Source organism: Odocoileus virginianus, unplaced genomic scaffold (genome assembly GCF_023699985.2).
Source record: "Odocoileus virginianus isolate 20LAN1187 ecotype Illinois unplaced genomic scaffold, Ovbor_1.2 Unplaced_Contig_5, whole genome shotgun sequence".
Classification (NCBI taxonomy): Eukaryota; Metazoa; Chordata; class Mammalia; order Artiodactyla; family Cervidae; genus Odocoileus; species Odocoileus virginianus.
This window is the reverse complement of record NW_027224322.1, coordinates 2,095,734-2,109,832: the sequence shown is the minus strand read 5'-3', so window position 1 is coordinate 2,109,832 and position 14,099 is coordinate 2,095,734. Positions and strand designations below refer to the sequence as shown.

Sequence of the window (14,099 nt, the reverse complement as noted above, 5' to 3'; positions counted from 1 at the left end):
GGAGATGTGCAGAGTTTTTAAAAATCATGTTTTCCAGACTATTGGAGAATTTCTACTCCATTGACTATCTGATGAACTTCCTAAATTTATTCCAAAGTCAGAATTAATGCTTTTCTACTAGAACCACTAATCCCTTATCATATGTATAATTAATTTACATATGAATGATAATTGTACTATTCTGTAAGAGAAAAAAATGTGTTTCCTTTTCTCATTTTGGATTAAGATTCTATGTGCTGTTCTTAGTCACTTAGTCGTGTCTGACTCTGCGACCCCATATACTGTAGCCCACCAGGCTCCTCTATCCATGGGGATTCTCCAAGCAAGAATACTGAAGTGGGTTGCCATGCCCTTCTCCAGGAGATCTTCTCAACCCAGTGATTGAACCCCAGCCTCCCCCATTGCAGGCAGATCCTTTACCATCTGAGGCCCACGAGAAGCCCAAGAATATCGAAGTTGGTAACCTATCTCTTCTCCAGAGAGTCTTCCTGACCCAAGAATTGAACTGGGGTCTCCTGCATCGCAGGCAGATTCTTTCCTAGCTGAGATACCAGGGAAGGCCCTAAGATACTATAAATCCAGGAATTAAGATACTATAAGTCCAGAAATATCCCTTTGAAAATCTATGGAATGAAAGAAGAATAAGAGAGAGGAGAAGGGAGAATAAGGAGGAATAGGAGAAGGAAAAAAAAAAGGAGAAGGAGGAAGAGAAGTAGGAGGAGGAGAAAGACTACGAGGAAGAGAGGAGGATGACCAGAGAAAAATGAGGGGAAGAATTTGGAAGATGGAAAAGTCATGTAGCATAAGATACCAAGGCATGCCAGATGTGGAGCAGAACATTGGGGGAACTTCTCAAAGAAAGAAATGCATTATATCAGACAAATACAGTAATATATGGCAGAGAGCTCAGAGATGAGACGAATGGGGACAAGAATCAAGCAGAGACCTTGGAGACACTTCCTACTGAGTAACTGTGAGCAGCGAAGCTGTCAGCCTCTCCCACAGTCCTCCCGAGCAGGCAGAGAAGGAGAGGGAGAGCTGTGATCAGAGAGGCAGGACACGTCCCTACTGACCATACAGGGTACAGACCACCCCTGTGTCCACAGGGCCACCTCCTCATAGTGACCATGGGAGTGGATGACCCCACCAAAGGGAGACACAATAATGAGGCCACTGGGCTCTGAATCCAGGCAGTGTGCTGGGTCCATGGAGCATGAGGGTGGAGCTCTGAATGGGCAGGTCAAGACAGAGAGTCCAGGATCTCCCAAGGGGTGTGGGACAGAAGGCCAGGGAGCTGTGCTCTCTGCCAAGAAAGGGCATTGCCTCTCTCCATTTCCTGTCTCTAGGGCAGCCATCAGGACCTTCATCATTATCCAGAGGTGGTTGAGCTGACAAAGCACCATTCTGTGGTCAGAAGTAGTCAGGCTGTGTGGTAGAAGGTCACTGGATTTTGGGTATGAAACGTCCGTGCTGACTCCCTGGGGATCCCAGCTGCTGACTGAGGGGAGGACCCAGGACAGGGAGCACTGGGAGCCTCTGAAGCAGGAGCAGGTGCTCCCTGCTGCCTTGCTGGGAGGCAGCATCAGTGAAGGAGGGGGAGGGGAGGAACAGTCTTGCTGCAGGGTTGAGGGGAAGCGTGGTCTTCCTAACTCCCCCTAATTGGCTCTGGTGACCCCAGGCTATCACCAAGGAAGGGGCAAGGCTGAGTGTCCTCAGGTTCCCCTTCTAGGTGGTTCAGGGGGAGATTACCAAGCACATATTTACATTAGATTCAGGGAATGAGCGATAGGAATGGCCTGAGAGCTTATCTAGTTGCATACCTTCACTGGAAGTTGTTGAACTTGAGACATAAATTCTGTTTCAATATTCCGTCCACTGCTCTGACAGTTATTTTATTCAAACTTTAAGATTAGGGTCTTGCCCCATCATTCACCATCACTTTTCTGGTACCTTATCTGTCTCATTATCTCATACTTGCATGTGGGGTTCATGATGTGCTTCCACAGTGTTGAATGAAATGAATGAAAGAATCACTTGGATAAATGAAGAACGAACACTTCAAACCAAACCTCTGTCTCCCCCAAAGCTTTCATGTCCAGCGCTCAGGACATTCTGTCCCTCCAGCCACCCTCCTTCAAATGGCTGTGTGCTTTTGAACTAGTCTCTGCAGGGCATCCTTCACCTCTTTGTTTCTCAGACTGTAGATGAGGGGGTTGAGCATCGGGATGACCAGCGTGTAGAAGACAGAGACCACCTTGCCCTGCTCCATGGACCCCACAGCTCCCGGCTGGGCATACATGACAAAGACAGTCCCATAAAAGAGGGACACGGCTGTCATGTGGGAGCCGCAGGTGGAGAAGAGCTTGTGTCTCCCTCCTCCTGAGCGCATCCTCAGGATGGTCCCTGTGATGTAGCCATAGGAGATGAGGACCACAAAGGTTGTGCTCACTATGATGAGGCCACAGATGCCAAACATGACAAGCTTGTTGACGGCTGTGTTGGCACAAGTGAGCTGGAGCAAGGGGATCACATCACAGAAGAAGTGGTCGATGTGGTTGGAGCTGCAGAACGGGAGGCTGAATGTGAAGCTGGTCTGCAGGATGGAGTTGAGGCAGCCCCCGCAGTAGGAGCCCAGCACCAGGCGGGCACAGACCGAGGGGCGCATGGAGATGGGGTAGCGCAGGGGGCTGCAGATGGCCACGAAGCGGTCATAGGCCATCACTGCCAAGAGGAAAGCTTCAGTAGTGCCCATCATGGAGAAGAAGAAGAACTGGGTGGCACAACCTGCAAAGGTGATAACCTTGGAGGAGGACAGGAAGTTGACCAGGGCCTTGGGGGCGATGACAGATGAGTAGCACAGGTCCAGGAAGGAGAGGCTCTTGAGGAAGAAGTACATTGGGGAGTGCAGACGGGCATCCAGGGTGATGAGCACGACCATGGTGAGGTTCCCCAGGACGGCCACCACGTACAGGGCCAGGAACAGGGTGAAGAGCAGGGCCTGGGTCTGCGGACCACCCTCAAATCCCTCCAGCATGAACTCCTGAAGAGGAATCTCTGAGAGATTTCCATTTCTGTGGGGTTGCATGGCCCTGTGCTGGGCAACAAGGGTTGGATAGCCGAGAACAAGTGGAGACAGCAAGAGGAAGTCAATCTAGGTCACCAGGTCATTTTCTCTTGGATAACAGGGACCCCTCAGCACTTTACTATTCACTAAGAGACCACCAGCTACCCAGTTCTCCTCCAGATGAGCTCAGATCGACCTGAAATGTAAACATTTCCTCTGACTTATTAAATCCTAAGTATGCTTGAAACACTCACTCTATGAGACGGCTCCAGGGGTCCTGCTGAGCTGAGAGTCTCCAGCATAAGGATGCCTTCCATCTCCCTGTCCTTGTTTTTTAGGACACACTGTCCCTTCCCATGGGGATGGTCCTGAGAAGTGCCACTCCTGCACCTGCTCAAGTATCTAATCCTGCACCTCCCAGCCCATTTTACTCATTTTAAATTTCAGAAATCATTAAGCACCCAATACTATCAGGAACTAATCCAGTGATGGTTCTAACTCCAGACCAGTCCAGGAGCAGATCAGGGACCAGCCCTCACCAGGCTAATGTGGAGCTGTGTTGGTCTTTCCTGAAGACCCTGAGATCTATCCCAGCATCTTCATCTCTGATAAGACCATGATGGCAACCAACAACAGAGTTCTCCACATCCTTGCAAATCTAAGGGCTCTTTCTTGCAAAGCCCAGATGTTAGGCAGTTCACGGGCAGGGGAAAGCCCAGCTGCATGGTCTGAGAACGGCAGGACAGGGGCTGTGATGCATTCAGGACATGGCATTTCCTCCCCCTGTCATTACTTGCATGCCCCTGGCACCTTGGCACACCCTGTGGGGTGATTGCTTGGAGCAATGGGAGCCACCAACATGGTCACATCTGCTCAATGACTGGGTCCTCCTGCTGGGTGCTGCTTCCTGTCCCTGTCACAGCCCAGACCTCCCTTGTCTGCCTTGAGCAGGGTTGACCACCACACTCTCATCCGACTTGGGGCCCAGCTGTGTGATGGTCACAAGTGTGGTTGAGGGGAATTCTGCCTAAAGACGGAGGAATGAAAAAGGAAGTTGGACGCTGAGCCATCATGCTTCCCTGGAAGGCAAGCAGATTAGTGAGTGGGTGGAAGTCTATTTCAGGGCAGATTCCACATTTTGTGGGGTCAGATCTGCAGTATCATGGAGCTGGCTCTCTTTGGAGGGAGTCAGTTCCCTGGGAGTGGGGGTATACAGGCAGAGGTTGGGTGACCAGTGCTATCTGTGGAGGGGAGATTACCCCAAGTTCCCCTAAGCAGGGGAGGTAGTCTCTTAGAAGGTAGTTGAGAGAATCCATACTTTCCAAAAAAAGGAGAGGTTGATTACAGTGTAGGCTGTCCAGTTTCCCTCTCCTGGGAGGCTTGACTCCAACCATCACATGAAAGCAGAAGGGACAGTATGACCTGGGATGTCTAGGCAGGTTCGCTGTAATATTGGTTTGGAGCCGGTGCTAAAAGCGGATTTGGTCACTGCTGTACACTCCATGGCTGCCCACCCCTGTGCTACCAGCCCTGTCCTCTGCACACGCTCACACTCACCAAGGCCAAGGCTTTGCTTCCCTCTCTGCCCACCCCCTGCTCCTACACGCAGCAGAGCCACTGTGCCCAGAGCGACTATCTTTTCCCCACCACCCCGGGCTGGCTGTCTTGCTCCCGTGGCCACTAGTTTTCCCAGCTTCCTGTTTCTGTTCTGTTTCCCAAGACCATTCATCTGCCTCAGTGACCTTTGGTCATCACAACAGTGACCCTTAGGATGCCTGGGGAAGCACACGAGCAGAGACTGACATCTTCATCTGGGAAGTCAAGCTCTTGGTTTTTGAAAGAAACAAACTCACACATTCCTTTGGTTGTTGCAATGACTTAGTGTGACTGTAGTGCTGGCTTCAGTAAACCTGCCTGTGAGTTGAGCCTGATAAATGTCTTAATAGGGGAAGCAGAAGAATGTAGTGTTGTCTACAAGCCTCTGTTTTTAAAGACTGTGTTCTGTGTCTATTCCTCGTAAACTGTAGCTCATCAAGTGTGGTCTGAGGTCCGATAGCAAGAGCATAACCTAAAGCTGGCCAGAAATGCAAGATCTCAGGCCACTGAATTTAAGCCTATGGTGATACAAGACCCCTTAACTATTTCTACTGTCATTAAAGTTCAGAACTGCTGCTTTGACTGGCACTGCCCAGTGCAGTGGGGCTACAGGGGGTGATGTGTCCAGGTCCAGGCTCCCAGGACTCACCTGTCAGTGATGCTGACCACGCTCTGTGGAGTGATGACTGCAGTGCTCCTGTGATGTCAGGAGGGGCATGGCTCACCCAGGACCCTGTGCTCCCGGGGTGGACAGGACTCCTGACCCGGGTCTGTGCTGAGGATAATGACGTGGTGCTGAGCACCCTCCTCCACCCTGTTCAGCTCTGGCCTCCTGTGCAGGGAAGTGAGAGTGAGGCGGGAGGGGGCAGAAGAAAGCACCTGGGGTCACAGTGATAGGCAGGCCATGTACTCCAAGTGCCTGCTACAGGAAGTGCTCGGGTCTTGGTACCAGCAGAAGACTGGCTCAACTCACCTGTTTCTGTCTGGCCCCCACAGCTGGATAGTATTCATGGCACCTGCATCTTTGTGCCCCTCTGCTGGGGAAGATGCTCTCCACTTGGCGCAGCTGGGACTCTCATCCTCAATTGGCCAATTAGGTGAGACTTGGCCTGTGAGTGCACTGGGACTCCCAATTCCCTGGATCCCAGCAAGATGCAGTCCTGTGGCCAAACTTCCTCTGATACATCTCAGTCCAAACCAGGAGGGGCAGGAAGCCAGAAATCCCATGGGAGCACTGGGGCCCACAGGACAGGAAGCAAGTCACTTTAGAAGGACCAGCGGCTGTCTTGGAAAGGCCTCCCCAGGACTGTGGGTGTGACCCCCTGGCTTGCAGCCCTTCCTGCTCTGCTTCATGCTTGTATGTTGGTGTGGTAGAGAGTGGCGGGCAGGACTCTGTGTCCGCAGAAGGTGCAAAACGCTTTCTCATTTATAATGTGGCCCTTCCCTCGTGCAGGTTGAGTAAGTATATCTATTAAAACAAGATGTTTTAATCATGGACAGAAACCCCAAAACAAAGTACAAAGGTGATATATGATTAATATTAAAATATAGGAAGTGTGAAAATAAAAAGTTGAAAAATGTAGTATCATAAATATCCTGAAAAAGCCAAGGCTGCTATATTTCAATAATTATTAGACAAAGTAGATTTCAGGAGAAAATTTTGCTCATAAAAGGACATTTTTAAATCCATTAAACATTTTTTATTTATTTTTAATTGAAGATAATTGCTTTACAATACTGTGTTGGTTTCTACCGTACATCAATATGAGTCTGCTCTAGGTGTGCACATGTTCCCTTCTTCTTGAAACTCCCTCCTACCTCCCTCCTCATTCCACCCCTCTGGGTTGTCATAGAGTCCTGGTTTGAGTTCCCTGAATCATAGGGCAAATCCCCACTAGTTATCTATTTACATATGGTAGTGCATATGTTTCCATGCTATTATCTCCATTTGTCCCACCCTCTCCTTCCCCCACCCCATGTCCATAAGATTGTTCTCCTTTTCTGCATTTTCAGTGCTGCCCTGCAAATACGTTCATCAGTACCATCTTTCTAGATTTCATATATATGCATTAATATATGATATTTGGTTTTCTTTTTCTGACTGACTTCACTCTGCATGATAGGTTCTAGGTTAATCCATCTCATTAGCACTGACTCAGATGCGTTCCTTTTTATGACTGAATAATATTCCATTGTATATATGTACCATAGCTTCTTTATCCATTCATCTGTCAGTGGACATCTAGATTGCATCCATGTACTAGCTATTGTAAATAATGCTGTGATGAACATTGGGGTACATGTGTCTTTTTCAATAAAAGGACATATAATGAAATTGGAGAAGGAAATGGCAAACTATTCCAACATTCTTGCCTGGAGAATTCCATGGACAGAGAAGCTTGGCAGGCTACAATCCATACAGTCACAAAGAGTTGTACATGACTGAGTGAATAACACTGACTGACTTATAATGAAAATTCAATTTTCAATACTCAATATTCAAGTGAATGATGTGAAAATTTAAAATTTGTATGAAACTAAAAAGATAAGATATTAAAGGAAAAATGACAGAATTAAAAAGAAGTGCAAACATTCAAATCATGGCTTATCATACTGTCTCAGTAACTGATAAGCAAACAGAAAAATTGCAGTCATATGTTAGATTTGATTCAATATATTACCTAAATGAGATTGTTGGGTATAGATAGAAGACTATACTCAGAAACTGTAGAATGTAAATTCCCCTGAAGCATAGAGAACATCACTATGATAAAGTGAATAGTGTCTCCCTCCAAAAAAAGTCCACTCTGAAAATAAGAAAATGATCTTATTTGAAAATAGGGTCTTTCAAAATGAATGTGTTAGGATGCGATCATGCTGGATTAGGTGGACTGTAAATCCAGTGACTGATGTCCTTATAAGAGGAGGGAAAGGACACAGAGACATAGAGACAAAGGGCGTGTAAAGACGAGCAGAGGTGAGAGCAATACAGCAACGGGAAGGAGTGCCAGGGACACCAGGGGCCTCCAGACCCTAGGAAAAGGCAAGGGAGAATTTTTTCAGAGAAATTTATAAGGCAGCAGGAACTGCTGAAAACTTGATTTTGGATATCTACCCTCCTGACCCATGAGAGAGTAAGTTCCTATCGCTATAATTTGCCAACTTTGTGTTAATTAGTTGCGGTGGCCCTGACAACGGACACAAGAGGGTAGTGCTTTTACCTGGCAAGGTCAGCAACACACCTTCACTCTCCCACCTCAGGGGTGTATCACCTCTCCAGCTTCATGTCAAAATGCACTCTGCAGGGACCTCGATCACCTTTCCCAACCCTTCCATGTTCTAGCTCATTTATTTCAATTGTGTTAAACATGAAAACATACCCTAAATACTTGCAGAATCTTCTTTAGAGAGACATTTAGGTTACTTCATTTTTATTTGGTTTTTCAATAGTGCTTGTTATGCAATGGATATTTTTCCCCCTCTAAAGTGTATATCTAGAAAAGGTTTCTTGAGTAGAAAGACATATTTTTTTCTCAACTTCATTAATTTTCATGTTAGTTTTACATTATAGAGACTCCCTTTCTTCTATTCTTATTCATTTTGCCATCCCTTACTCTACACAACTGAAAAAGATAAGGCTTCTCTTTTAAGAGGCCCTGGTTCCATGGGACTGAAGCAGTCTATAAAGTGTTCCATGACCATGGTGTTGTCTAGTAAGGTGACAGCATATTAAAAAGCAGAGACATTACTTTGCCATCTAGTCAAGGCTATGGTTTTTCCAGTAGTCATGTATAGATGTGAGAGTTGGACTATAAAGAAAGCTGAGGGCTGAAGAATTGATGCTTTTGAACTGTGGTGTTGGAGAAGACTCTTGAGAGTCCCTTGGACTGCAAGGAGATCCAACCAGTCCATCCTAAAGGAGATCAGTCCTGGGTGTTCATTGGAAGGACTGATGCTTAAGCTGAAACTCCAGTACTTTGGCCACCTAATGTGAAGAGCTAACTCATTGGAAAAACCCTGATGCTGGGAGGGATTGGGGGCAGGAGGGGAAGGGGATGACAGAGGATGAGATGGTTGGATGGCATCACTGACTCAATGGACATGAGTTTGGGTAAACTCCGGGAGTTGGTGATGGACAGGGAGGCCTGGCGTTGCTGTGGTCCATGGGGTCACAAAGAGTCAGACATGACTGAGCGACTAAACTGAACTGATCCTGTTTTAGAATCAATTTGTTCTGTTGTATGTAAATTCTACCAAGAATTAATGGCACTGATTTTAGAGTCAAGATAGTACTTAACTTTGGAGGACAAGAAATGGGATTTTGATAAATTTCTTTGTCTCAGTTTGGGTGATGGAAAGTTCCAGAAGTGGATTTTATTTTAGTATTTTATATATTATATAATATTAGTATAAATATGGCATTTGTATTCTAAATATAAGTATTCAGAAGTATAAATATAACTGTATTATAAAGTAAGTATATTTGTATAGATATAAATATTTGTGTCTTCCATTCTGAGACTAGGAAGGTGGATGCTGTGGCTGGAGGTCTAGGTCATCACCTCTAATGACACTGTCACCCATGCCCTTGGTGAGATGGGGCAGGAACCCTGGAAGCATCTGACACAAGTGGAATCACCGCATTCTCATCAGACCACTGACCTGGCTCCTCCATGAGAGACACAGTTTGTCAGATCTGAGCCACTGATGCCAAACCTATTCCCCCTGAAATCAGTCTCACCAGGTGGAAATTTGTCTGTGTATTTTGATTATTTCTCAAACAATTCTCTTTGATGATAGTAGTGAAGGTGAGTTGACAAGAGGCCAAGTGGAGGCAATGGGCCCTTTCAGTCAATGCTTACCATTGTTCGATGGGAGATGGTAAAGCCCTGCATCCAGGTGGGCTCAGGAGGAATGGTAAAGAGTATGGGGAAGGTATCAGGGATTTTTTTTTCTGTGTGAAGTTTGAGTCAAGGTGATACAACAAGATATTTATTCTCTTTCCTGCTAAATAACTGCTTTGATGACAACAAACATTTATGTGCATGATACATAAAAATATGGGGTGAGGAGAGAGAAAAAAGTATTACTGACTAGTATGTAAGTAAATACTATGAAACTTGTGATGTTTTGGAAATCAAAGACTGTAACCAAGTACATTAAGAGGATGATGAGGGAAAATCCCAAGATCAGCTCAGTTAATGCAGGTGGATGTTTTAAAAATTCAACTCCCTTTCATTGTATATTAAAAAACAAATAGAAAATGAAAGAAAAAGTTCAACTTAATGAAATCCACATATGAACTCCCACAGCTAACATCATACTCACTAGTAAAAGCTTTTCTTCTAAGATTAGGAACAAAATAAGAATGCCTCTTGCCACTGTTTTATATAGTAAAACATAGTAAAACCGCTGTTTTACATAGTACTGGAGGTCCTGACTAGAGCAGGTAGGCATGAAAAAGATAAAAGAGATCCAAGTTGATAAAGAATTTTAAAATATCTCTATTTACAGATGACATGATATTATGTATACAAAACCCTAAATATCCATGAAAAATCTGTTAGAAATACAAAATTTAGCAAAGTGTCAATATATAAAATCAATACATTAAAGTCAGAAGTATCAATATGCACTATTAATGAACTACATAAAAAGGAATTAATAAAACCAATCCATTTACAAAAATATTAAAAAGAATAAAATACTAAGGACTAAACTTAGCCAAGGGTACAAAAGACTTAGGGATATAAAACTAGAAATCATAGCTGAAAGATATTAAAGCTAGTCAACATAAATGAAAGATATCCTAAGTGCATGAGTTGGAAGATGACAGTAATACCCAATGTGTGCTGAAATTCAGTGCAACCCTTATCAAAATCACAATGCTATTTTTTCTAGAAAATGAAATTACATTTTAAATTCATATGGAGTCTCAGGGAGGCTATATAGCCAAAACCAACTTAAAAAGAAATTTGGGGGTCTCAGACTTCTTTATTTCTTAACATTAAAAGCTACAGTAATCAAAACAGTATGGTATTAGCACAAAGACAGACTGGTTGAACAATGGGGCAGGATAGAGAGCTCAGAAATGATCCTCATGATTTTAGTCAAATGACCTTCAACAAATGTCCCATGGAGAAAACACAGCCTCTTCAACAAATGGCATCAGAAAACTAGCTATGTATGTACATGAGTATGAAGTTGGTCCTTTACCTTGCATCATGAACAAAAACTACCTTAAAATGGAGTAAAAACCTAAATGGGTGATGCAAGTCTCTTAAATCCATGGAAAAAAACATAAGAGAAAAGCTTAATAATCTTAGGTCTGGGCATGGTTTCTTGGACGTGACATCAATAGCATATGAAATAAAAGTGAAAATAGACATGTGGGATGATATCAGACTTAAAAATGTGTTCATTAAAGACTTAAATATGAACAACAGTGTGGGAAGGCAACCTGTGGGATGGGGAAAATGTTTGCAAATGTCCAATAAGAGGATAATATTTGGAATACATAAAAATTACTACAATGAAGCCAATAACCTTATTTAAAATGTACATATTGCTTGAAGGCATTCCTCTAAAGATAACCTACAAATTGCCAACAAACATATAAGAAAATGCTCAAATCACCAATCACTAGAGAAATAAAAACAATAAAGAGATAATACTTTACAATCATTAAATGGCTGACCTGAAAGAGAAAAGGACATGTGTTGGCTATTTTGTGGAGAAATTGCAATGATTTTGCACTGTTGATGGGAAGAAAAATGGTACATCTACCATGAAGAGTAATATAGGGTTCTTCCCAAAATTAAAAAAGAATTACTATATAATGCAAACAAACATCTGAATATATACTAAAACAAAAAAAGACAAGAAAGAAAAGAGGTAGTTTCTCTAACAGATATTTGCATGCCCATTTACATGGCTACACTCTTCTGCTTAGTCTAAAGGTGGAGGCAACCCAAGTGTTCCTTGGTGAATGATGAGGTAAACAAAATATACACATGTGATGGAATACTATTCAGCGTTAAAAAGGATGAAAATCCAGTCAGATGCTGCAAAATGGCTAAATCTTGAGGACACTATGCTAAATGAAACAACCAAACCCAAAAAGACAAATGCTGTGGGTTTTACTTATCTCAGGCATCTGAAGAAGTCACATTCATAGAGACAGAGAGTAGAATGGTGGCTGCCAGTAGTGGCGGTAATGGGGAAACAGGGAGCTATTGTTTAGGGGCATGGAGTTTCAGGATTGCAAGATTGGAGATCTGGTATACAAAAAGTTCAGAGATCTGATATACAACAAGGTGACTATGCTAAACACTACTGAACTGCACTCTCAAAATTAGTTACAACAAAAAATGCTATTTCTTTGCATTATAAAAAGGTAGAAACTTGTAAAAGTTAGTATAGAATCAATGTCAAAACTACAGTATGGTCTTGAAATGTAATGGGTTTATTGTCCACTTATGGACAATAAAAAAAGTAGAGATGCATCATGCATATTTTGGGGTTCAATGACTAGTTAACACTGAACTCAAGTTGTAATCAGGCAGTAGGTTAGGTGTGAACTAAGAACCTACTGTGTACCACCAGCAGCTTGTAAAGCATTAACAGAATAAAAAGCCAAATAAACCACTTCTAACACTGTACAGTGATCTTCACTGTAAAGATCAACCAGGGGTAAAGCCAACCTGTAGGGTTTTAAAAATCATTCTCTCTAAGACTGCTTGAGAATTTCTACTCAATCTACAATCAGACAAACTTTCCTGATTTAGTCAACTTTAGAATTAATGATCTTCTAAGATCCACAGATTTCTTTCTGTTCATACCATTAAATTGACATAATGATAAGAAATGTAGAGTCACATACAACATATTGTGCTTTTTCTTTCATTTACAAATTTAAATGAAGATATTCCATAGAATGACAAAAATAAAATAGATGAAAGAGAGAGAGAAAGAAGGAAGGAAGAAAAGATGAGGAAAAGAGGAGGAGGATGAGGAGAATAAAAGAAATGAAGAAAGAGAGAGCAGGAGATAGAATCATACAGTAGCATGAGATGACAAGGAGGCGTGTCATTTGGGAATGGAAAATTGCAGGCACTCCTCCTCAGAGTGCAGGCATTATGTGAGAGGAATACAGCAATCTATGGAAGACTTAGAGTTAGTTTTGGAGCCCAAAGGTGAGACAATGGGATCAAGAATCCAGAAGAGACCTTGGATTATCTATCCATTCAGTAATGGTGATCAACAGTCTGATGACTTGGGTGTTCTAGCCCCTCGCCCACAGTTCTCCTGAGCAGGAGAGCAGGGGGATGGAGAGCTGTGATCAGAGAGGCAGGGCACATCCCCACTGACCATATAAGGTACAGACCATACAGTGTCCAGGGGACCGTCTTCTGGTAGTGACATGGGAGTGGGTGACTCTAGGGAGATATGACAAGGAGGCCATTGGGCTCTGAGTCCAGGCTGTGTGCTGAGTCCAGGGAGCAATGAAGATGGAGCTCTGAACAGGCAAGTCAGGAGTGAGGGTCCAGGCTGCCCTGGGGAGTGTGGGGCAGAGAGCAGGGAGCTGTGCTCTCTGCCAAGAAAGTGCGCCTTCCTCTCTAACTCCCGCCTCTGCAATAGATACCAGGACCTTCCTCCTTATTCGGAGATACCTGTGCTAACAAAGCACCGTTTTCTGTGGTCTTAACCTGCAGGGACACTGTCACCTGCCAGGCGATGTGGTGAGGGATCAGTGGAGCTATGGGTGTCGGGCATCCCTGGGGCTCCCAAGGGAAGAAACCCAGGACAGGGAGAACTAGGAACGTCCAAAGCAGGAGCACAGGTGCTCCGTGCTGTCTTGTTGGGTGGTAGCATCAGTGAACAGAAGGGGGAGGTGGAGGAACAGTCCCGCTGCAGGATTGAGGGGAAGCATGGTCTTCCTAACTCCCTGTAATTGACCCCCATGTTATCACCAAGGAAGGGGCAAGGCTGAGCCTACCAATGCCCCCCTTCTAGGCGGTCGAGGGGAGAATGCAGAGCACATATTTACATGGATTCAGTGAAGTGAAGTGAAGGAGGAGGCATCAGAGTTTGTGTAGTTTCATGTCTTCAGTGAAGGATGTTGAATTTGGACACATATGCTGTTTCAGAGACTCTCTGCTCACCACTCTGCCCACTGTGTTACCCAGACTTTGAGATTGGAGTCTTACCCTTTAAGGATATTAATTTTCTGTTTGCAAGTAAATGCCTTATTCATTTTGCATCTCACACTTGCAGTTTTTTTCCCCCAGGATATGCTTCCAAGAAGGATTAAATAAAATATAGGATGAAAGAATAAATTAAATGAATGAGGAATTAATCCCTCAAACTAAACCTAGTGCCTCCTCCAAAGCCCTGTTATCCTGCCCTCAGGAAAACCAGTCTCTCCAGTCACCCTCCT

General features: G+C 44.1%; 1 protein-coding gene across 1 annotated transcript; it reads right to left on the bottom strand.

Annotated features, from left to right (window-relative positions):
- Window positions 1-2,134: 2,134 nt before the first annotated feature.
- LOC139033848 (olfactory receptor 9S13-like) lies at window positions 2,135-3,085 on the bottom strand. The gene has a single exon (XM_070463605.1). It carries the CDS (start codon window positions 3,083-3,085, stop codon window positions 2,135-2,137), a length of 951 nt encoding a protein of 316 aa, XP_070319706.1.
- Window positions 3,086-14,099: the final 11,014 nt, after the last annotated feature.

What these genes read in the sequence shown, in the direction of transcription:
- LOC139033848 (XM_070463605.1), bottom strand. Translation starts at nt 3,085, where the DNA reads ATGCAACCCCACAGAAATGGAAATCTCTCAGAGATTCCTCTTCAGGAG.